General features: G+C 32.3%; 1 protein-coding gene across 1 annotated transcript in view; it reads right to left on the bottom strand.

Moving 5' to 3' along the window:
* LOC127729960 (E3 ubiquitin-protein ligase UBR4-like) overlaps positions 1-24,512 on the bottom strand; it is a 144,755-nt gene that overhangs the window by 69,416 nt on the left and 50,827 nt on the right. Inside the window, exons 48-69 of the mRNA XM_052237959.1 lie at positions 24,019-24,091; positions 23,412-23,589; positions 22,928-22,975; positions 21,817-22,134; positions 19,396-19,527; positions 16,429-16,513; positions 15,703-15,910; positions 15,474-15,537; positions 14,915-15,049; positions 12,448-12,613; positions 11,792-11,956; positions 10,709-10,830; positions 9,951-10,059; positions 9,250-9,374; positions 8,655-8,822; positions 8,274-8,330; positions 6,603-6,792; positions 6,165-6,294; positions 4,389-4,485; positions 1,155-1,262; positions 523-636; positions 24-143 (exon numbers count right to left, since the gene is read on the bottom strand). Coding sequence (XP_052093919.1) covers positions 24-143; positions 523-636; positions 1,155-1,262; positions 4,389-4,485; positions 6,165-6,294; positions 6,603-6,792; positions 8,274-8,330; positions 8,655-8,822; positions 9,250-9,374; positions 9,951-10,059; positions 10,709-10,830; positions 11,792-11,956; positions 12,448-12,613; positions 14,915-15,049; positions 15,474-15,537; positions 15,703-15,910; positions 16,429-16,513; positions 19,396-19,527; positions 21,817-22,134; positions 22,928-22,975; positions 23,412-23,589; positions 24,019-24,091 — 2,912 coding nt within the window. The remainder of the gene's footprint in view (positions 1-23; positions 144-522; positions 637-1,154; positions 1,263-4,388; positions 4,486-6,164; positions 6,295-6,602; positions 6,793-8,273; positions 8,331-8,654; positions 8,823-9,249; positions 9,375-9,950; positions 10,060-10,708; positions 10,831-11,791; positions 11,957-12,447; positions 12,614-14,914; positions 15,050-15,473; positions 15,538-15,702; positions 15,911-16,428; positions 16,514-19,395; positions 19,528-21,816; positions 22,135-22,927; positions 22,976-23,411; positions 23,590-24,018; positions 24,092-24,512) is intronic.

Raw genomic sequence — 24,512 nt, 5'->3', positions numbered from 1 at the left:
ACTATGATTTTTTTCATACTAACCTCTTGAAGAGAGTACTGTTTCCAGTATGGCAGAAGACTTTTCAGTATGTTTAGGCAGTATGTTATAGCACCACTGGAAATAAGGGCTGATGCTGTGCTGTTACTTATGAATGAGGAAGACTGAAAAAATAAAGGCAACATAATATACTTTACATACATGTAATATTTTCAATGATAATGATTGAATGACATTCTCTGTTATTCTTGAAATAAACAAATAATTTAATCAGCATTTTTACTTAAAATCTTCTACTCAGCAACAGAGTAACCAAAGTAAGAATGTTAAAAAAAAATTAATAATGTGAATTTCTTCTATGCGATAGAAAATTATTTTTTGTTTATATACATGTAAGCCTAGTCAATCATGGTGAACATGATACATTGCCACATATATTTAATTAAAAAAGTTTTTGGTTTCATATAATACCCAAGTTTAGCTTGCTTAAAAAGCTGTCATTAAACTGGCCGGTGTACTAGCAATAACAAGTTAAATAAATACCTCTCCTGATGCTTTAGTTCCTGCCTTAGTACGAGATAACAGCACACTCAGAAGTCGTAGAAGTACCAATTTGAACTCATAGCTCTGGTTTCTACATGCAACATTTTCTTTCTCCTGAAAATAATCATACCACATCTTCTTTTTTATATATAGTAACATTTTTATCATTCAAATGGCTGTAGCAAGATGGTCTCTTTCAATAACATACAAATACAAAGGGCAAATGAGATTTCCTACCATTCAAGTTTTGTTATTCTACAGTAAATACTGGTATATAAAATATGAATTTAGTTTTTTGTTTAAATTTTCTTTGGTTTTGTTCGGTGGTTTTGGGTGAAATTGCAGGGGTGCAAAAATTAAATACTACTTCAATTATTACAAATTCACCACACATTTCATTTTAACTACAACTATACAAAATTAAAAAAAAAATCAATTTAAATTACACTGCCAATTTTAGCCTTTTCAACAAAAACAATATTTTAATCTCACTGACCTACGTAGTCTTGAGATTTTTTTTTACACATCAAAATTGTTTAAAATAGCACGATTGAAACATTTGCAGTATGGTCTCTAAGAAACTATTGGTTGACAAATGTTAAATTGGTACATAAACACAATATGAAACAAACCTGTCCAAACAAGTCTAGTTCCTTTATCAAAGCTGTCAACAAAGTGTCTAGAGCTGCTTTATCCTTTTCTTCTTCACTATCAAGGTCAGAGGTCAACATCAGTAATACCTTTTTAAAACAAAAAAGGTTCAAAGTTAATATTTTTATTACCTTTCTATGGTTTGGTGCATAACAGACATTAAAAATAACATAGCCATTTGAAGCTTTATAACATTTAATTAATAATTCATTCAAATAAATAAACAAACTGTTAGTTGCCATGCCATTTCAATATTAAAATTTTAGACTTTTCTTTACTTACAAGTTACGAAATACTTCAAGAACTATTTGAAAAATAAGACAGCTGTTCAAATAAAATCTGATATGGTGGAACCAAGGAAACCGTCTTATATGCCAATAAATTGCTTCGCCGAGCGCAGCTGGATAGGACTGCAGAGGTCCAACCCTGAACAGTTGAGACAAAAATGGTCACAATATTCACGCTTGATACTGGTCTGAATTTGGATTGTAATTAAATATTTGACACATAATAGGTTTCTGACACAGAATAACTGTAGTCAAAAGAACTTACAATTGGTTATATGATTTGAATTTATATTCAATTTTTTGCTTTTGTGCAATACACTTTGCTGTTGCGAATTGACCCCCCCTCCCCCTACAAAAAAAACAAACTTTTTTTTGGCTTTTGTGCAATACACTATGCTGTTGCATATTGACCCCCCCCCCCCCCCCCCCTTCCCCTTTCCCCACTTTTTTTTTGCAAAAAAAAAATATTTGAAGAATTTTTCTTTTTGATTTCTGAAATCTGCAATGAGAAAAATTGACCCCCATAATTTCTTTTTACCCCCCCCCCCCCCCAAAAAAAAAAATTTTTCACCTACCTCCCCCACCCTTTTTTCCCCAAAAAAAATTCTTTACGTCAAGATAATCTCGATTCAAATTTCAAATGGAGTTTGCAACCATAACTACCCATTTAAATACATCATAAAAGTCTTAAAATTGAAAATGACATACATAATAATGGCTAAAATTAATATTCCTTAATAGTAACATCTAATAAAATGCTCTGCTGGGCGCAGCTTGATACGACAGCAGAGGTCGAACCCTGAACAGTTGGGGCAAGTATGGACACAACATTCAAGCTTGATACAGCACTGAATTTGGATTGTGATTAAATATTTGACACAGCATAGGTTTCTGATGCAAAATGAATGTGGTCTAAGAACTTAAAAAATTTTAATTTACCTATTCAAACCATATCATTATTATTTGCTTTTATATATAAATCAGAAATAACCAATTTAAAATGGAAAATTTTAAAGAAAAAAAAAGGAAAAAAAAATCCCCCCCCCCCCAAATTTTTTGAACCCCCTTATGATTCATCACCCCCAAACTCAATCACAGCCTTCCCTTTGTGGTATGATACCTTGCAGTACAATTTCAGAGAGATCCATACACTTGAACACAAGTTATTGTCTGGAAACTAGAAATATGCTTGTTTTTTGGCCCCTTTTTGGCCCCAAATTCCTAAACATTTAGGGCAATTACCCCCAAACTCAAACCAAGCTTTCCCTTTGTGATATGGAACCTTGTAGTACAATTTCATAAAGATCCATACACTTACACACAAGTTATTGTCCTGAAACTAGAAAAATGCTTGTTTTTTGCCCCCTTTTGGCCCCCAATTCCTAAAATTTTGAGGCAGTTACCCCCAAAATCAATCCCAGCCGTCCCTTTATGGTATGGTACTTTACAGTACAATTTCAGAGAGATCCATACACTTGAACACAAGTTATTGTCTGGAAATTAGAAAAATGCTTATTTTTGGCCCCTTTTTGGCCCCTTATTCCTAAACGTTTTGGGCAATTACCCCCAAACTCAATTCCAGCTTTCCCTTTGTGATATGGAACCTTGTAGTACAATTTCAGAAAGATCCATACACTTACACACAAGTTATTGTCATGAAACTAGAAAAATACTTGTTTTTTGCCCCTTTTTTGGCCCCTAATTCCTAAAATTTTGAAGCAATAACCCCCAAAATCAATCCAAGCATTCCCTTTGTGATATGGAACCTTGCAGTACAGTTTCAGAGAGATCCATAGACTTGAACACAAGTTATTGTCTGGAAACTAGAAAAATGCTTATTTTTGGTCCCTTTTTGGCCCCTTATTCCTAAATGTTTTGGGCATTTACCCCCAAACTCAATTCCAGCTTTCCCTTTGTGATATGGAACCTTGTAGTACAATTTCAGAAAGATCCATACACTTACACACAAGTTATTGTCATGAAACTAGAAAAATGCTTGTTTTTTTGCCCCTTTTTTGGCCCCTAATTCCTAAAATTTTGAGGCAATTATCCCCAAAATCAATCCAAGCATTCCCTTTGTGATATGGAACCTTGTGGTACAATGTCAGAGAGATCCATACACTAACACACAAGTTATGTCTGGAAGTTACAAAAATGCTTACTTTTGGCCCCTTATTCCTTAACTGTTGGTACTATAACCCCCAAAATCAATCCCAACCTTCCTTTTGTGGTATTGAACCTTATGGTAAAATTGCATAGAGATCCATTCACTTAAACTTAAGTTAGAGTGCGAAAACCAATGTGTCTTCGGACGACGACGACGACGTCATACCAATATACGACCACAAAATTTGTTTGCGGTCGTATAAAAATAAATTGACAGCTAATCATCTCAAGACAATACAACATTTCTTTATACATAATTTAAAAACAGTGTAAGGGAGGTAATCAAAACATTGTGTTTGGATTACCTCCCTTACACTGCTTTCAAATTGTCTCAAGTTAATTGTCCATTAACCAGGAAACCCGTGTTTTCCCCCCTTTTTTGCCCCTAATTCCTAAATGGTTTGAGCCATAACCCCCACAAAGCAAATCCTAACCATCCCTTTGTGGTATGGAAACTTGTGGTATAATTTCAGAGAGATTCATACACCGTTCCACAAGTTATTGTCTGGAAACTAGAAAAATGCTTATTTGGGCCCCTAATTCCTAAACTGTTAGGACCATAACCCAACCTTCCTTTTGTGGTCATAAACCTTGTGTTTAAATTTCATAGATTTCTATTCAATTATACAGTATAAAGTTAATGTCCGGAAACCAACTGTCTTCCGTCGACGACGTGATACCAATATACGATTTGAGGTCGTATAAAAATAGTTCTGGAAGAACTACAAATTCCTTTAGATTGAAGTGAGACCAAGCACTAACCTGCATATATGGAATAGCCCTGACACCTCCAACTTCTCTAATTTCTGGTAAGTAATGAAGCAACCTTTCTAGCAGTATCAGTCTCAAGCTGTGTAACCTTAAAAAGACATAAAATTACTGTAAAATATTTATGTACAAATATATGCAAGCATTTAATTTCAACACTTTTTGTGCCAGTGCCAAGTCCAGCTATCTTGACCATGTAGTGTATATTATTGTTATTCTTTGTTTGCACATTTTTTCAGAGAAGTCAGATGTTGTAGATTTGTATGGTCTTGATATATTTTTTGGCAATTCCTGACATCCTTTTAATGTATTATGACAATGAATTTTTTTATTAATTTATACAGTATATAAAGGATAAAATAAATGTGGATAGTGTCCACATGTGGACACAGATGATGCCCCCACTTGCATATCATATAGTTATAAAGGGACATAACTGAAGAACAGTAGAAGTGACGCTACCCAAATTTGAACTTGACCTGAGTTTTGTGGTAATAAGCATTGTGTGTAAGTCTCTTAACATTTGGTTGAGGCTAACTTAAGTAGAGAACAGAAACAAAAAATTCAGCAATTTTTCTATTTGTAAACAAGCATAACTCTAGAACGGTTGTGTATAAGTTTTATAACATTTGGTTGAGACAAACTAAAGTAAGAGAATGGAAACGAAAAATTCAGCAATTTTTATGTTTATAAAGGGACATAACACAAGAATGGTAAAAGTGTTGCCACCAAATTTCGTACCTAATCTGTATTATGTAGTAATAAGCATCGTGTATAAGTTCCATAACATTTGGTTGAGGCAAACTAAAGTAAGAAAACAGAAAAAAAAGTTTTTACTTGATCTTAGTTTTGAGGTAATGAATATTGTGTATAGGTTTCATAATGTTAGGTTGGGGCAAACTTAAGTTACAGAATGGAAACTAAAAATTTTGCAATCTTTCTATTTATAAAGGGTCATAACTCAATAATGGTTAAAGTGACACTACCCAAATTCAACTTGATCAGTGTTTTATCAGTGGAAGTCAAAATAAAACATTGCATTGTATAAAGCATTGACTGTAGTTGATTCAACTATAATCATGGACAAAGGAAGATAACTCCAATTTTAAAAATTACTTGATATTTAGAAGAAAATAATTTTTTTTGCAATTTTTCTATTTATAAAGGGGCATAACTCTAGAACGGTTAAAGTGACGCCACCAAAATTCAAATTTGATCTGTGTTTTGTGGTTATAAGCATTGTGTATAAGTTTCATAACATTTGGTTGAGGCAAACTTAAGTTAGAGAACAGATACTAAAAATTTTGCAATTTTTTTCCATTTATAAAGGGGCATAACTATAGAACGGTTAAAGTGACACCACCAAAATTCAAACTTGATCTGTGTTTTGTGATAATAAGCATTGTGTACAAGTTTCATAACATTTGGTTCAGGCAAACTCAAGTTAGGGAAGGGAAACCAATTTTGGGACGTATAGACGGATGTACGTACAGACGGACAAGGGTAAAACTTAATGCCCCCACCGCTACGATAATAAACATTATGAAAATGACAATATTTACTGTAGTTTACTTGTTATTTCTAAATTCAAAATTTTGATAATCAAAAGTAGTACAACCTTACTTTTTCCCATAAAAACACACAAAAACCTTTAATGTGCTTCAAAAGTACTATGTCCATGGGAAGAGAAAATTTTAATGTGGAAATAAGATTTGAGATAAATTAAGTATCTATGTCATTGCTAATTGATTATGTCTACACGTTACCTACCTTTGAGTAGCATCATAATCAGCATCTGTATCTTGTTGTAGTGATGTACTGGGTAACCCTAGACTACTAGTTTCACTTCTGCCTCCTGTCTCTCTATCCTTGTCTCCATAAACACTACTTCTTCCACTTACTGAATGAAGATCAAATTAATGTAATTGTTTTATCTTTAATGATTTATATATACAGTCAGGGAGACCTAAATTCTAAATATACCTAGAGATTTGGTACTTTTGGACCAGATATTAACTCTTTATCATAGAAACTGACCAATTAATTATATTTACTACTAAGATCAATATTACTATTAAGTCAATACGATTTACATTTAGTCATAACCCCTATACTACTTAGTCTGAAAAATATTTACAAATGTATAACCTTAAGTAAAGCAGAATTTTGATCACTAAATACTTCTGCTTAATAATGGACTATATTTACCATTTTGATCACCAGATATAGATTCTGGAGCACTGCCGCCACTCTCTGATCCACCACTTCCTGCCTGTTCAGCTGGTGAGGTACGTAACGTAGACCCATCTGTAGCAGCATTACTACCATTCTCATCATCACTGCCAGGGGCTGAGGCTGTTGTATCTGACAGAGGTCCTTGTTCCAACTCATCATCATCCTGTGGAAAAGTAATTTATCAATATTCAGAAACTTTGAAATTGGAAACAAGTTATGCATCAAAGTTAAAAAAAAATATTTATAAAGATAACATATGCCTCCATTTGACATTTTAAAAAATGGATTTAATATAATCTTAATTTCTAAAACTAAAAACAAACTCTGAATGTACCGTTCCTACTCGCTTATTAGTCGGAAAATTGGGAGTAAAATTCATAATCCAGAGAGGGGGACCGACTAATAGACGAGATCTAGCGACCAGAGGAAAAATCCAAGCTTGAGAAAAGTGGTCAGGAGTGAATTTCCTGGTCAAAACTACGTTTTTGATTGCCAAACCTACATAAATCAATAAATAAAAAGTGTTTGTTGAAAATAAATGACTACAATACTGTCTTTGTGTTTTATTTGTTCTTTGGTAAACATTTTCTGCAAATTCGTGTTGAAATTCTACTGTTTCCGGTTTGTGTATTGATTTTCATGGTCACATGGTTTTCCTATAAACCCAAAAGAAGAGCCAAGAACCAAAAATGAAAAGGAGATAACAATGTACCAAATATGTGAAAGGATGTTTTCAGCGGAGTTATTGTGTCATTATTGTGATATCATGATATCAATTCAATGCTTATAAATCATATAATAATCAAAAAATAATTTTAAGATTCATTCCCAAAATCAAAATATTATTCATTAAAGTGTATCAGGTAAACAAAAATTACAAAATTGATTGACAAGCCAATATAATCCATTGATAACCCCAATTAAGAGACAAAGAGTTGTATTTACTAAAGGTGTGAAAACTATCAGTGATAGGTAAACAGATGACACTAATGAGTTGGAGTTAGTTATTTTAATATATTGATTAGCTTCACTTAATTTTTTTAATCCTTTAATCATCACAATATAATAAGAATTATGAAGTGTACATGCTCATTTAACACCAAGTTATGTATGCTGTGAAAAATATTTTCATCAAGTGTTGATTGACTTTAAATTTTTCAGGTTCATATTGGTTTATATTCGCTTTTCTCAAACAATAGGTTATTAGTCATACCCTACAAAATCATTGATGCATTATGTAAACAACACATGGCTAATCTAACATTTGAACAGTGAACAAAACAAGAGAAATGAATACATCTTTATTATTAACAGCAATATAAATTATCATGATGAGCATCAACTAAATTCAAACCAAACAAACATTAATGCAGAAATGAATATTATTCCTGGATTTGCATTGGTTTTACCGGCGTTCAGTTACTGTCAGCTGAAAAAAAAATGCCCAAATTTTGTCCGACTTATACGAGGGTCAAGACTAAATCCTTAGAATTTGGAGCTGAAAAGGGCCCCCGACTTATAGTAGGATCGACTATTAGGCGAGTATCTACGGTACTGAGTGTCCAGTGGCAAATATTGCAGGAATATTCAGGACAAAGCTCTACATGTAAATAGTTCAAAGAACTGTATTTCAGGTAAGCTTACAATCTGTTGTGCTGCAGCCAATCTCAAACCCTGCAAACCAAGAGATCCACTTCCAGGCTGGAAAAAAAATCCCAATCATCAATTATGATTTCATTTATAATATTCATATCATAATCTATAACTTCTTATCATTGTTAAAAATGAAATATAATAATCCCCCTCAACATTTCTGCATCTCAATCACCACTTACTTATATGATGATTCATGGTAAAAATTTGATTTAAATAAAGTAAAAAAATATATATATTCATTTCTTAAAAAAAAAAAACACCTCAAACAATTAAGTTTGAATCAAACTTTGCAATTTATGCCTAAAATGATATCTACAGTAAATAAAATGCATAGAGAATTAAGGAAACATATATACATATAATACCCACCTGTTCTTGTAAACTAAGAGCAATAGCTAGTTCTACCATTGTCTCATCATCAGCGTCAGGAGGTATATCTACCATTGGAGGGAAGTTAACACCTCCTGATAACAACTCCTCTAAACCAATAGGTCTTCCTGGCATTGACTGCTCTATTTCCATTGGCTCATGCTGTTCCTATTTAAAATATTCATACAATTTTTGAATGGTTATTTTGTCATTTTTTAGCAGCTTCTTTTGCATACTGTGGATTCATTTATTTTCGTGGATACCAATTTTCGTTGAATGAGGAAACCCTAAATCTTAGTAGCTATTTGATTTCGTGAATTTGCTAAAGTCTGTTGAACATTTAAATTCTTAGTTAACCTATACACACGAATTCTACAAAAATCGGTATCCCTCAGTATGTATCTTAGAGCTTTACTGTACTTCAATGTACCCAAACAAATTTATTGAATAAGAATAAGAGCTGTAGAAACCAAAAACCATCCTACCTCACATCAACAGTCTGTTACAAAAGATTTTTGTTCCTCAACCAATGATCTGTTTTGTCAGTACCTAAAACATTTAAAGCTACCCTATTCATCTATTGCATTTTACTTACAACAACTTCAAAAGCTTCATCTCCTTCTTGTTCTGTGGGTGGAGTTGGGGCAGGTACACGTACTACAGGTGTACCACCTTGATTGTCATTGTCATCATTATCTCCATCATCATCATCACCTCCACCTGTCATATATAATGATAAATATTAACATACAAAACTGAGAATGGAAACGGGGAATGTGTCAAAGAGACAACAACCCAACCAATGTAAACATGTTCACAATCCAGTACTTATCACATTTGATATTGTTTTCTTTTGCGGTTGCTTGTTTTCTATAGACTCTTATATATATATCATCTTACATTAGCATCGTTGAGCACATTTTTACTTTTATAATTTTTTTTCTTATCTTGGCAGTATCGCCCATCTATATGAGGAAAGGACAAAAGCTTGCTACTACTAATATGCAGATCTAACATTATAGGGCTTAAATAATAACAGACAAGTATATATGCAGTTGGGTTCAGATTGCATTTTATTCAACCTTAACATTTTGCTCAAATAAGTTTTCACTACCCTTATTCTTTTGTTCCTGAAATCAATAGAATCCTTCCTCTTGTTTTCATGATTTTGTGCCAAATTCAAAAGGCAGTGAGCACAATAATGACAGACAGATTACTCTTGAGCTCCTGGAACTTTACAGCATAAGGGATCTAATGAGATATACCAAATAGAACCAATAAAAGCAGTACATTTACCTGGAGAACTACATCTAGGTGGTGATGGTATAAAGACACGCCTCCTTCTGTGTCTTGGTCTCAGAGATCTAATGATGGCTTGTTTACAGGCAAAACTCACTGTCTGTACCTAATAATAATATCAAAATGGCTGTTATCAACTATCATTTCCTGATAATGTACATTTATCTTTTTATTTCCTCATCATCTACATTTAACATATCAATCAATGGGAGATATGCATTACATAGCAAATTAAAATTCATTGTTTTGTTTAAAAATAAAAAAATACATTATCACAGAAATGAAAGTCTTTACATATTATAACAGCTCAATGTTATTTTGAATAATCAATATCTAATTTTGCAAAGTAATTCATGTTCTGTAAAAAGGAGTAGGGGCATTAAGACCTAGTTATGGCCCAAGAAAATAAAGTTTTTGAGAGTTATTTAAAATTTGCACATAATGTTTGGAAATGCATACAATCAAGAAATATAAATGAATTACAATTATTTATTGATGTTATGATGTCACAGTTACATCATGATATACACTGTTTTCATGAAAACTTAAGAGAATTCTACAAAATATACAAATTTTATCATGCTTTGTTGTCACGGTAACTAGTAATATGTAAAAAATGTATTTATTTTCTGAACAACTTGTACCTTAGTGTAGCTTGTACAAATTTAAGAATATGTATGGTAACTTTTCAATTTGCACTAATATTCAGGCCAAATAAGGGCCTTACTGCCCCATCTCCTTTAAATTATACTTACAGGACTCATTAAGAATCTAACATACAACTTGGTGGCGAGGTTAGCTGTATCCAGGTCACATAAAGTAAATGCATTGATTATCTCTACAAGGGCACTAACTGTGGCATCTACATGGGAAAGTCCTGAAAATAAAATAAATTCAATTACTGCAAAAATCATTCTGAACAATTATTAATGAAACTTTTCCCATACCCTGTTATCTATTTCATTATAATTTTTTTACTTTCCATTTTTTGTTCTTTTTATTTAAACCAATGAAGGTCAATTAAACCTAATTTTTCTATGGACCCACATCGCTATATATTATCGATCAAAATAACAAAAGATCGTTGCTCTATAATTTTAAGTACCGTAGATCTGAACCTCAATGCAAAACTTAACCACAGCCTTTCATGTGTAAAATGAAGATCAAGGTGACCTAATTTCAGTGTCGACCTTTGTTATTAAATATGATAGATTTATCATCTACTGATAACAGATTGTTCCTCTATAACTTTTTAGTACCTTAGATCTGAACCTCAATGACAAACTTAACCAAAGCCTTTCATGTGTAAAATGAAGATCAAGGTGACCTAATTTCAGTGTCGACCTTTGTTATTAAATATGATAGATTTATCATCTACTGATAACAGATTGTTCCTCTATAACTTTTTAGTACCTTAGATCTGAACCTCAATGACAAACTTAACCAAAGCCTTTCATGTGTAAAATGAAGATCAAGGTGACCTAATTTCAGTGTCGACCTTTGTTATTAAATATGATAGATTTATCATCTACTGATAACAGATTGTTCCTCTATAACTTTTTAGTACCTTAGATCTGAACCTCAATGACAAACTTAACCAAAGCCTTTCATGTGTAAATGAAGGTCAAGGTGACCTAATTTTCGGTGTAGACCTTAGCCACTAATGAAAACAACACCACTTAAAAGATATGCAAAATCATGTAAATACACCTGTTTATCAAAATAACCTTTAAGAAAATAGAGAAAATAACTATTGTTTATTTCAATAGAGATGTAGATATGAGAAGTTATACAAACTAATATTTTCTAAAACTTTGTGAAAACAACAAATCTATTACCAGGTAAACAGACAGGTGCTAGCATAGAATTAGCAGGTTTAGCACTGTGTAACTTCCAGAATGCTTCAGTCAACATGGTGACAAAGTGACGACTATCTTTAGAATCTGATACAGACCAGCTAGCTGTCACTTCTTTCTCTTCCTCTAAGTCTGTCACTTCCAAAACTGAAAATATTTCAGGTTATATACAAATACAAACGGAATATTTTAATTTCAAATCTAGGGATGTTCAATTCCAATCTTTTCCAAGATATGTAAACATAACACTGTTGATAAAAGAATAAGATGATCCTCCTCTCCAGAAGATTTTTTTTTTTCTAATGCAAAAACAAATTTGTTATACAAATCCTTTCCTACATAAATCTACTATTTGACTATCATATATAAGTGTGCAGGAAAAATGTTATAAAAGTAAAATTTCCAAAATTTGAGACTATGAAATCCTAGAATGGAGGGAAATAATCAAATTCTCACTACTCTGATTCTTACATAAAATATAGTTCTACTATGTATTATTCTTGGAATAGTGAGAAATATCATTGCCTAGATATTTCTTTCATATGGTAAAAATCATTGGTCTTGAGTAATCAAAGTTGAAATATTTATTCATATTGAGCTAACAACAGATATATCATTAGAATAAAACAAGTACTAACTTTCCTCCTTTGCACTGGTTCCTGTTTCAGCAAACTTGACAAGATTACTTGCTCTAGCAACTGCTACAGATCTGGCTGTAACCAGTAGTCTCTGATAAGCTTCCACATCCAAATCCAGCTCTTCTTTTGATAAACTGTCCATTACATGAACTAACTGTGCCTGATCCTGAAAATATACTCAGTTATTTTGTATCTAAAACTTTTCTTTTATCAGAGCCTATACTATTTAACTTTATGCACACTACAAAAAAATTGACATATTGGTGAAATAAAATCCTACAAATGAAACTCATGTTACCTTTACCTAAAAAGTCACCTGATTATTGCTATATTGTAAAGGCCAGTTTTATTTCAACACCTACTTTAAAAGAAATAAGATTTGTGTGACCTGCTGCTTGGATATATGTACATGATAAAAGAATTGCTACTCTTGACATTTTCTTTAAATCAGAATGTTTCAGTTATCAGAAATGATTTTCAGTTGACTAGCTGTATTATTATGATTTTAGGTGTATGTGGTACTACATGTATATGCAGTTATACATGAAATCTGGTCTTCTGTATTCTTTAATTTTCAGGCCATTTTTCTTTATTTTTTATGCATTATTCTCTATATTGTAAACCCCATTATTCTCTTTTTTTTATTTTTGCTGGCACATTATTCTCTATATTGTAAACCCCATTATTCTCTTTTTTTTTATTTTTGCTGGCACATTATTCTCTATATTGTAAACCCCATTATTCTCTTTTTTTTAATTTTTGCTGGCACATTATTCTCTATATTGTAAACCCCATTATTCTCTTTTTTTTAAATTTTTGCTGGCACATTATTCTCTATATTGTAAACCCCATTATTCTCTTTTTTTTTAATTTTTGCTGGCACATTATTCTCTATATTGTAAACCCCATTATTCTCTTTTTTTTAAATTTTTGCTGGCACATTATTCTCTATATTGTAAACCCCATTATTCTCTTTTTTCTAATTTTTGCTGGCACATTCTTCTCTATATTGTAAACCCCATTATTCTCTTTTTTTTAATTTTTGCTGGCACATTATTCTCTATATTGTAAACCCCATTATTCTCTTTTTTTAAATTTTTGCTGGCACATTATTCTCTATATTGTAAACCCCATTATTCTCTTTTTTTTAAATTTTTGCTGGCACATTATTCTCTATATTGTAAACCCCATTATTCTCTTTTTTTAAATTTTTGCTGGCACATTATTCTCTATATTGTAAACCCCATTATTCTCTTTTTTTTAATTTTTGCTGGCACATTATTCTCTATATTGTAAACCCCATTCAGACTCTCATACAATGTAGTTCAAAAGGGAATTAGCATATGTAAGCATTAAGAGGTCCCTCTTAAAACTATGTAAATTGATCAAAAGAAAATAAAACTAGAGGCTCTCAAGAGCCTGTGTCGCTCACCTGTATTTACTGATGCTTTGGAAATCATGTAAAATAAGGTTAAAATCATAATTAATAGTATTAGATATTAGATATCTAAGATAATAACAAAAAACTGCAAAATTTTTGTAAAATTACTAACTCAGGGTCAGCAACCCAACAACGGGTCATCGGATTTGTCTGAAAATTTCAGGGCAGATAAATCTAAATCTGATGAACATTTTTGCCACCTTGTCAGATTTGCTCTAAATGCTTTAGTTTCAGAGTTATAAACCAAAAACTGCATTTTACCCCTATGTTCTATTTTTAGCCATGGTGGCCATCTTGGTTGGTTGGTGGGGTTATCGGACAAATTTTTTAAACTAGATACCCTAATAATGATTATGGCCAAGTATGGTTAAATTTGTATCAGTAGTTTCAGAGAAGAAGATTTTTGTAAAAGATTACAAAAATTTACGAAAAATTGTTAAAAATTGATTATTAAGGGCAATAACTCCTAAAGGAGTAGACTGACAATTTTGGTCATATAAACTTATTTGTAGATCTTACTTTGCTGAACATTATTGCTGTTTACAGTTTATCTCTATCTATAATAATATTCAAGATAATAACCAAAAACTGCAAAATTTCCTTAAAATTACCAATTCAGGGGCAGCAACCCAACAACAGGTTGTCAGATTTGTCTGAAAATTTCAGGGCAGATAGATCTTGACCTGATAATCAGTTTTACCCCCTGTCAGATTTCCTCTAAATGCTTTGGTTTCAGAGATATAAGCCAAAATCTACATTTTACCCCTATGTTCTATTTTTAGCCATGGCGGCCATCTTGGTTGGTTGGCGCGGTCATTGGACACATTTTTTAAACTAGATACCCTAATGATGATTGTGTTTAAGTTTGGGTGCATTTGGCCCAGTAGTTTCAGAGGAGAAGATTTTTGTAAAAGTTTACGGACGACGGACGACGGACGCAAAGTGATGAGAAAAGCTCACTTGACCTTTCAGGTCAGGTGAGCTAAAAATAAACACTTTAATAACGCCAGTGTGTTGTGATAATACCTTGTGATTGTAGTAAGAAGCCATGTTAGGAAACAATGAAGCCATCAGTGACTTGGTATGCTGTTGTACACTTGGTGGTGTTGGCAAAGTCAATAACTTTGTAGCTATAGTCAGAGCTGTCTCTCTTGTAGGGTCCTATAATAAAGTAAGTAAAATGATTTTATATAGAGTTCTCGCTATTAAAGATTTTTAATAGGCAAGTCCAGGAACTCACTATTTTTGTCCCTGTCAAGTCTAAAAGTGTGAAGAAAATACATAGAAATGCCTTAATTTATTGTCTTGGCCTTCATGACAAAAAAGAATAAGGAAATAAAATCAAAGTAAAATTAATTTTTGAACTTTTGCCATTAAATTAAGATAACTTAGCCGAGCAGATACAATCTTGATGGTATTAAAACAATAAATTGTCGTCAAAACTCCTTTAAACTTCAGAAGTGGTTTCAGGAAATATTTAACACAAATCAATCAGAAAATATATGCATCACGTTCTGTAATCTGTAATTTGATCAAATACTGACGTCAAATATGTTTAGCATGTTCTCAACAAGTCATTAAATACCTTGTCACTGGCTGATGTATTAACAAATGCTCCATCTAAAACTTCTAATGCACTTCCTAATAATCTGTAAAATAAAAATACATCTTTGTAAAAAATGGATACAATATTAGCCTATTAAAAGATTGTATTGCATAATTGTATATTTTTTCTTGTTTTGTAAAAAAACAGTAGTTTCAACCTTAAAATAACATGTTTTAGATTTTGTTGAAAATTAAGAGTAAATACAAACCTGTCAGCACATGTCAATGGTAGTGGAGCAAATGAAACTGTTTCACTCTCAGTCACTGTAACAACACCTTGTTGTTGTAAAACTTTTGAAACAGAGGATTCTGGGAATTCATCTGTTTCCTCAGGCCATCCAAATGATTCCTTTGTTTTTACATAAACTTTGATGGAGTCCACCATTGTTACTCCACCTGAGTCAGCACTGGCTCCAACTATTAGCAACAAGAGAAAACAAAATTTATACCATTTAAAAATTGGTCTTTAGCTTACTTTGTAATCAGATGGTTAAAAGCAAAAACAAACCCCTCCTAAAAAAAATTAATCATGCAGCTAAAAACCATAGTGATCAAATTAGGATTTTTTTCTTATTTTGTTTGGATTGAGCAGACCTTTCTTTCATTAAGAGCATATAAATAGTAGCTCTTCAGCTTTCAACTACTATTTTCTAAATACATTTAAGCACAATAACTTTCTAGGATCCTTATTTTAAACATTTCACCCTGTACACTTCTTATTTCACTTGACATTTATTTCCTGTCATTATAATGCCTTTAAACACAGTTAGCTATATCAATAATACATAATAACACGTTTCGACAATTAAAGTCTCTTCAGTGATGTTCAAGGCCAAAAATTTGAAAATCGAAAACATATTCAAAACTTGAAGAGATGATAAAACAAAAAAGGACAAAAAGTATAGCCGACGACAATAAAGATGAGTAATACAAACCAAACAGAGTCACTTTTTTATCTGCAGTCAATGATTCTTCTCTGGTGAAGGGTAAGTCATACCATCTAGCTTTAGTTAATGTTACCTAAAACACATCATTGTACATTTTTAATTGGATTAATTGATAGATTGATTGTGGCAAATATTGTTGAATTTTTCATCAAGGATGAGGTCATGTGCACAATATATAAATTGGAAGAGTATGGAAAGCAGGTGATGTAGAAAAAGAGACAGACAAATTTGACTGCCACAGGATTATACCAAAGGGTTGGAAACTTAACCATGCAAAAGTATAACTACTCCAAGGAATAGATATTCAACTTAGAAAAGCATATATCCATGAAATATTTGCCACTCGATGCTAAGACTCAAATGGTCTAATACTGCAATCTGGAAAGTCATTATTTTCAAAAATTCTAGGTTATTGTCATATGATCTTATGTTAATCAAAACAAGCATTCTGAGAGTATTGCATGGCAATACATAGTCCCCTACTGGTTAAAAATTCATTGTTCTGGAACAAAATGCTAACTTGATCTATAACTTGTTATGGTGTAAACAAATATCTAGTCAACATCTTCAAGCATGACGATAATAAAATGCTCCGCTGGGGCGCAGCTTGATACGACCGCAGAGGTCGAACCCTGAACAGCTGGGGCAAGTATGGACACAACATTCAAGCTTGAGGTCTAAGAACTAAAAATTTTTTAATTGAACAATTCAAACCATATCAATATTATTTGCTTTTATATATAAATCAGAAGTAACCAATTTAAAATGGAAAATTTTAAAGACAAAAAAGGAAAAAAAATCCCCCCCCCCAAATTTTTTGAACCCCCTTATGATTCATCACCCCCAAACTCAATCCTAGCCTTCCCTTTGAGGTATGGTACCTTGCAGTACAATTTCAGAGAGATCCATACACTTGAACACAAGTTATTGTCTGGAAACTAGAAAAATGCTTATTTTTTGGCCCCTTTTTGGCCCCCAAATTCCTAAATGTTTAGGGCAATTACCCCCAAACTCAAACCCAGCTTTCCCTTTGTGGTATCGTACCTTGCAGTACAATTTCAAAAAGATCCATACATTTACACACAAGTTAGTGTCCTGAAACTAGAAAAATGCATGTTTTTTTGCCCCTTTATAGCCCCTAATTCCTAAAATTTTGAGGGAATTACCCCCAAAATCAATCCCAGCCTTCCCTTTGTGGTATCGTACCTTGCAGTACAATTTCAGAGAGATCCATACACTTGAACACAAGTTATTGTCTGGAAACTAGAAAAATGCTTATTTTTGGCCCCTTTTTGGCCCCCAATTCCTAAACGTTTCGGCAATTACCCCCAAACTCAATTCCAGCTTTCCCTTTGTGATATGGAACCTTGTAGTACAATTTCATAAAGATCCATTCACTTACACACAAGTTATTGTCTGGAAACTAGAAAAATGCGTATTTTTGGCCTCTTTTTGGCCCCTTATTCCTAAACGATTTGGGCAATTACCATCAAACTCAATTCCAGCTTTCCCTTTGTGGTATGGTACCTTGCAGTACAATTTCAGAGAGATCCATACACTTGAACACAAGTTATTGTCTGGAAACTAGAAAAATGCTTATTTTTGGCCTCTTTTTGGCCCCTTATTCCTAAACGTTTCGGCAATTACCCCCAAACTCAATTCCAGCTTTCCCTTTGTGATATGGAACCTTGTAGTACAATTTCATAAAGATCCATTCACTTACACACAAGTTATTGTCTGGAAACTAGAAAAATGCTTATTTTTGGCCTCTTTTTGGCCCCTTATTCCTAAACGTTTTGGGCAATTACCATCAAACTCAATTCCAGCCTTCCCTTTGTGGTATGGTACCTTGCAGTACAATTTCAGAGAGATCCATACACTTGAACACAAGTTATTGTCTGGAAACTAGAAAAATGTGTTTTTTGGACCCCAATTCCTAAACGTTTCGGGCAATTACCCCCAAACTCAATTCAAGCTTTCCCTTTGTGATATGGAACCTTGTAGTACAATTTCATAAAGATCCATACACTTACACACAAGTTATTGTCATGAAACTAGAAAAATGCTTGTTTTTTGCCCCTTTTTGGCCCCTTATTCCTAAAATTTGGAGGCAATTACCCCCAAAATCAATCCCAGCATCCCTTTGTGATATGGAACCTTGTGGTACAATGTCAGAGAGATCCATACACTTACACACAAGTTATTGTCATGAAACTAGAAAAATGCTTTTTTGGCCCCTTTTTGGTCCCTTATTCCTTAACTGTTGGTACCATAACCCCCAAAATCAATCCCCACCTTCCTTTTGTGGTATTGAACCTTATGGTAAAATTTCATAGAGATCCATTCACTTAAACTAAAGTTAGAGTGCGAAAACCAATGTGTCTTCGGATGACGACACCAACTTCATACCAATATACGACCGCAAAATTTTTTTGCGGTCGTATAAAAAGTGAGTAAAAATGATTATTTGAGTGAATTTTCTAAGTCCAAGGACCATAACTCTGCACAAAATCATCAGACCGGAACAAAATTCAGACTTGATTTGTAACTTGTCATGATAAAACTATATACCAATTATAAAATCAATATCTTCAAGCATGACGAAAAAAAGTGTGGAAAACTGATTATTTGAGTGAATTTTCTAATTCCAAGGACCATAACTCTGCACAAAATCATCAGACTGGAACAAAATTCGAACTTGATCTGTAACTTGTCATGATAAAACTATATACCAATTATCAAATCAAAATCTTCAAGCACAAAAAAAAAGTGTGGAAAACTGATTTGCCACACTGACAAATGGACTAATAAGCAAATTTGATGTTCTTTCACGCAATTTATATATCATGTATAAACTGAAAAGAAAATTTTCATTTTCAGGAATATTTGCACAAAATGACTACTTATACAAATTTAGGTTCAAAATTGCAAGTAAATTTTTTCTATAGTACTTACTGGGACAGATCTACTGAAGATCTCCAGATAAGAGGGTACTCTCTCGATACTCTGTGTCCCAATCTGTACACGTAATCCAACCATGACATTTGTAGCATTTGTATTGTTGATCTCTATAGTAAATCCAGCTGGCTGTAAAATCGAAATAATAACATTCATAAAATTTTCCTTATTTCTTCTTTTTAAAGACTTTAAATATTTTCTTTTAGAAATTCTTATTTTTTTTAACAATATGATTTATACTATTTTTTACTTTTATACATTTTGGTCGGGTGTATATATCAAGATTTTTTATTGTTTAAGCCTAAGGATTCTTTATAATTTATCTTTAAATTTTAAGCGTGCATTTTTGCATATATATTATTATATTTCTATAAATATGGTGTGGCCATTTTTAACATACAAGCTGCCATTTTCTCTTTTAAGGTAGCACTACATTCAGAATTTTCTGACTCCAACCAACAGTCTTTAAAGATTAATTTCTCCAAAACTACTCAATGGATTTTTAAAATCTTTAACTCATTTTAAAGCCGAAATATTACTCTTTCTAAGTCCATAGATAAATTTATTTTTGGTATGATAAATCTCAAAATATAGCTCATTAATTGCCAAAAAAGTGGTCTTCCAACTTGGATGGAAATAGCACATTCAGGTCAAATGGTAGTAAAAATTTGTTTTCATTCCTTTAATCAACCATATACAAGCTGCAAAACCATGTCTCAGATTTTTGATATATGCCTCCAGTAAGAAGATATATTGATTTAACTGCTGGGTTCCAAACCTCATTTCACCTTTCATCTTTGGAGACCTATAAATTCATTTAGAAACAAATTATCCAAAAACTGGGACACGGTATTGTAGAAAATACTCCCTTTAATCACATATATCAAAGTCAAGCCATAAAGTTTATATTTTCATTTTTTCCTAACAAATCTCATGAAAAATTGTTCTGAGAAATGACCTAAAAACGGAATTTCCCCCTTAGAACCCCTATAAATACAACATAAATACAAAAATTCTACTGGGAACACCCCAGGAGTGTTCTGACACCAATACTTTATCAATAGAACCACACACTTTGTCTCTTTGATGCTCTAATGCTGTAAATTTTGCATTATGTGTGGCACTGTGCAACACTAACTTGGCATTTGGCGGGAGTTTGACGTCACAGATTTGACCAATATCTGTGATGTAGTTATTATATATAGACAAAGCTCTGCCTCTGTCCAGACAGTCTAAGATAAGAGAATAACAGGATTGACCAGCTGCATATAATCAATATTTAACATCATTATTCTCACTATAAAGAATAATTTTCATTTGTATTTTAAAAATAAATATACTATTACTGAAATTAGCTAGAACATTAAAATTGTGCATCAAAAGATATGTTCATAAAAAGATCCAAGACCATCCAATTCTTTAAAAAAAAGACACTCCCACAGGATTTTTGAGTTTTATGGAATTGAAAAATTTCACATAAACTTAAAATTGGTTATAATGCCTAAAACTGTATTTAAATGTAGAAGACCAAATAGAAGAAATTTATACAGGCAGTCAGAGGCTTTCAGAGATACTTTCACACTCTTTTCCACATTTTTTTAAAATTTTTTGTAGATTTCTTCCCTTTAGATTTTTTCCTTTTCATATCTTTTTCTTTTTCTCTGTTTATAAACATGTTATATAAATTACTTTTGTTGCAATACAATGAGATAAGACCACACTATTTATCTTGTGGTCAGGGATTAACAGCTGGACACTGGTATCAACAGATGATTGACATATTAGCCCCTCCCAAATGCCTATATATTTAGATTAATTACCATGTGCTTTTATTTACATAAGTTCATTATCAATTTACTCCCTGTTGTGATATGATAATGACTTTGGGATTTTTACAAACTGTGCAGAATAATACTTAATTCAAAATTATGTGATAAAAAAAATATCTTCAAAAAATCATTGTTAGACTGTAGTGCTACCTTAATTTGGGCGTCTCTTACCTTTTATTTTGCTGTTATCCATATCCCTTAAACACTAATAAATGTCTTTTGCTATTTTACCCCAATTGGACAAAAATTTGTTCAATTCACTGTAAAACTTTGAAAGTATCAACAGGGCTTTAAAAATGATTTATTTGTTCATATCAGACATTGGTTTAGAAAATATACATGAATTTTAGTATAGAAAATGTGACATAGACCTAATATATCCCTCATGCTATGGTTTATATTGTATACCTAGTGCCTTGTTTGCTCTATCAAGCTCTGGGTTTGTAAGGATAAGTTTTAGTTTATGGTTAGGCTTTGACACTATCCAAAATTATTCAAAAGCTTTTTACTAGTTTACTATGACAATTTAAACTGTAATAGTCTCTACGACACTTAATGATATCTTCATTTTTCTATCATACAACCTTACCTTTGTGCTTGCCACATACATCCCAATGGCTGTCAGTCTATGTTTAATCTGTTGTGTATTATACAACTGTAATAAATCATTTCCTCCAAACTCAATGTCATTTGTCTGATAACAATGTTCAAAGAAATCTACAGGGAACGACACAGATCCTGTAGTATGTCCTGATCTGGTAACCTTCTTCTTTTTGGCTGGCTTAAGGACAGCAATTGGACTTTGTGGTTGAAGATAGGGAGAGAGCCAGTAACAAGTGTTCTCTGTGTTGGCCATGTATATTCTTAAACTTCCATCTTCACATAACAGAATCATAGTGGTTCTTTGCTGTTCAAAATAAGTATTTAGTAAGCAAGGTACTTGAGATGATAGAAATTATTTTGCTCCTTGAAATCACGGTGAAAGTAAATGCATTTACAACAGGCATCTGTTAGCCTGAAGTATGTATTTATTCATTAAAACGCTTTAAACTTCCAGTTCTACTCTACAAAAGCTGAATAATATATCATTGTTTCAATCCTACTGTGGATTCATTTATTTTCATGGATTTAGGAACAATTGTATTTTTGTGGATATTTGATTTGCTGGTTTTTCAAACGTTTGCTTACAAATCTATTGAATATTTATAATTTGTTGAACATTTAAATTCATGGTTTACCCATACCTACAAAATCCACAAAAATGTGTATCCCACAAATAATAATGAATCCACAGTATTTTATCATTCCACCTCATCAATTGATCATGTGATTGCAAATAAAAGCATAATATTGTCTTGGTCAAACAAAATTCTCAAAGCATTGATTGGTAAACAGCCTATTCTTCTTTTCAGATATACTTAATAAGACACATTTTGAACCAGTATGAAAGTTAAAAAGTAAATCAGTCCAGATGACCAGGCCTTGTGGTCATAAAATTTTAAACATGATTATTGTACTCAAGACTCAGAAATCAACCAATCAAGATACTGGATTTGGTGTTTCTAGCACAAATTTTTTACTCTTGAGTACTGAGTAACATTCTATGACTGAGAGCCCAGAAATCAGTTATCATTACTTGACTTATTTAAGAACATCCGCTTAGTTATAAAATATTATCAAATACTGACTCAAATCCTTACCTGATCTGAATTAGATGCAGTATGTCTGATAGCTACAACATCTTGAATCTGCAAAATATAACCACTAAAACTGTTAATATTAACTTCACAATGACCTACAAATATCTAACAACCTATGTGGTGTTCATTTGGAAAAAAAACAACCCAACAAACATTTATTTCAAGTTACATGTTTGATTTTGTTTGAAGGTAAACATCTATTATTAAAAACACTTATAGGGTTGATGTTTCCCTTAAAAGGTTTCACTTTATCTTATCTACACAAAGAACCATAGCAGAAATGTAGGAATGTGTTGACTGTGTAATTGATAACGACTAAATAATGTAAAGTATTTGAGATCAAGGTCAAACTATATGTTTCATTTTAAAACAAGTCTAATTATATCACAACATAAAAACATATTATTATTATTAAATATATTAGCCAGTGTAAGAGCCCAAAAAAAAATCTCAACTATTCAAGGACAATATATCTTTAAATCACCTTGGCTTTTGCAGGAACAACTTTAATTTCCTGGACCAAAATAGCATCTGGTTTGATCATAAGGACCACAGGATTGTTGGTGCTCTGTGTCATACAGTACATTAGTCCAACATGACCTGGAACCTCAGACCATTGGACCAAAGGCTGACTGCTGTTACTACCCTTGCTGGTGCCATTACTGAAATAATAATCAAACTTACAAAATGCATACATGTTTATACTTCAACCATACCATTTGAGCATTCAAAAACATTTGTGGTATAACGTCACTTAGCATAAAAAGTCTTGATTGTTAGTAGAACATTGTTTTCAAAGAACTTATTTCTGACATAAGACAGAAATACAGGCTGGCAGATTTTTTTTACATCTGCTTCTTGTCCACAATATTCACAATTTTTACCCAAAATATTTGGTTTTGAGCTTTGATGTATAAAGGGAATAACTAATGCTCATCCTGCCTCACATTTCTACTTTTTCTATGCATCGTACATGAATTTTACTATTCAGACTAATATTGACCAAATATTAAACAAGAATGTATATAATGATGAGAGGTCTTTGCTGAAGCACACATTTTACATGTTAAATTTTTTTACAAACTACCTACCTTTTAAGACTAATCTGGAACAAGAGAGAAGTTACTGACAAGTCTTTTGTCACTGTGGCAGCAAAACTTTTTCCTGAAAAGAATTCAAAGAATTTAAGACCATATAAAAGTTAAATCATACCCTGAAAGGATTAATACTTACAGTAACAGATGTACACTTCAAATTTTAACTTACAGAGGAGGCACTAGGAAATTACCTTAATGAGTGTGTAAAACTACTGTTAAGAAAATGCATTAGAAATCCGTAGACAAAGTGTATAATACAATAAATCATCCCTAAACTGTTCATTAAAAAAATGAAAACAGCACTTAATTTTCATGTGTCTGAAGCTCTTTTCTGGATTATCCTTCATCAGGAACGCTCAAAGCCATATATTTAAAAGTCAAGGATACATGACAGCTGAAGATCTATATGACCAAAAAGGACCTTAAAAATAACCAAATCAATCTAAGGTCTACTTTGCCTAAGGAAACCTTAGTTTTTTTGGTTTTTT

The sequence above is a fragment of the Mytilus californianus genome, unplaced genomic scaffold (assembly GCF_021869535.1).
Source record: "Mytilus californianus isolate M0D057914Y unplaced genomic scaffold, xbMytCali1.0.p SCAF_2, whole genome shotgun sequence".
NCBI lineage: Eukaryota > Metazoa > Mollusca > Bivalvia > Mytilida > Mytilidae > Mytilus > Mytilus californianus.
This window is presented reverse-complemented; position numbering and strand designations above follow the sequence as displayed.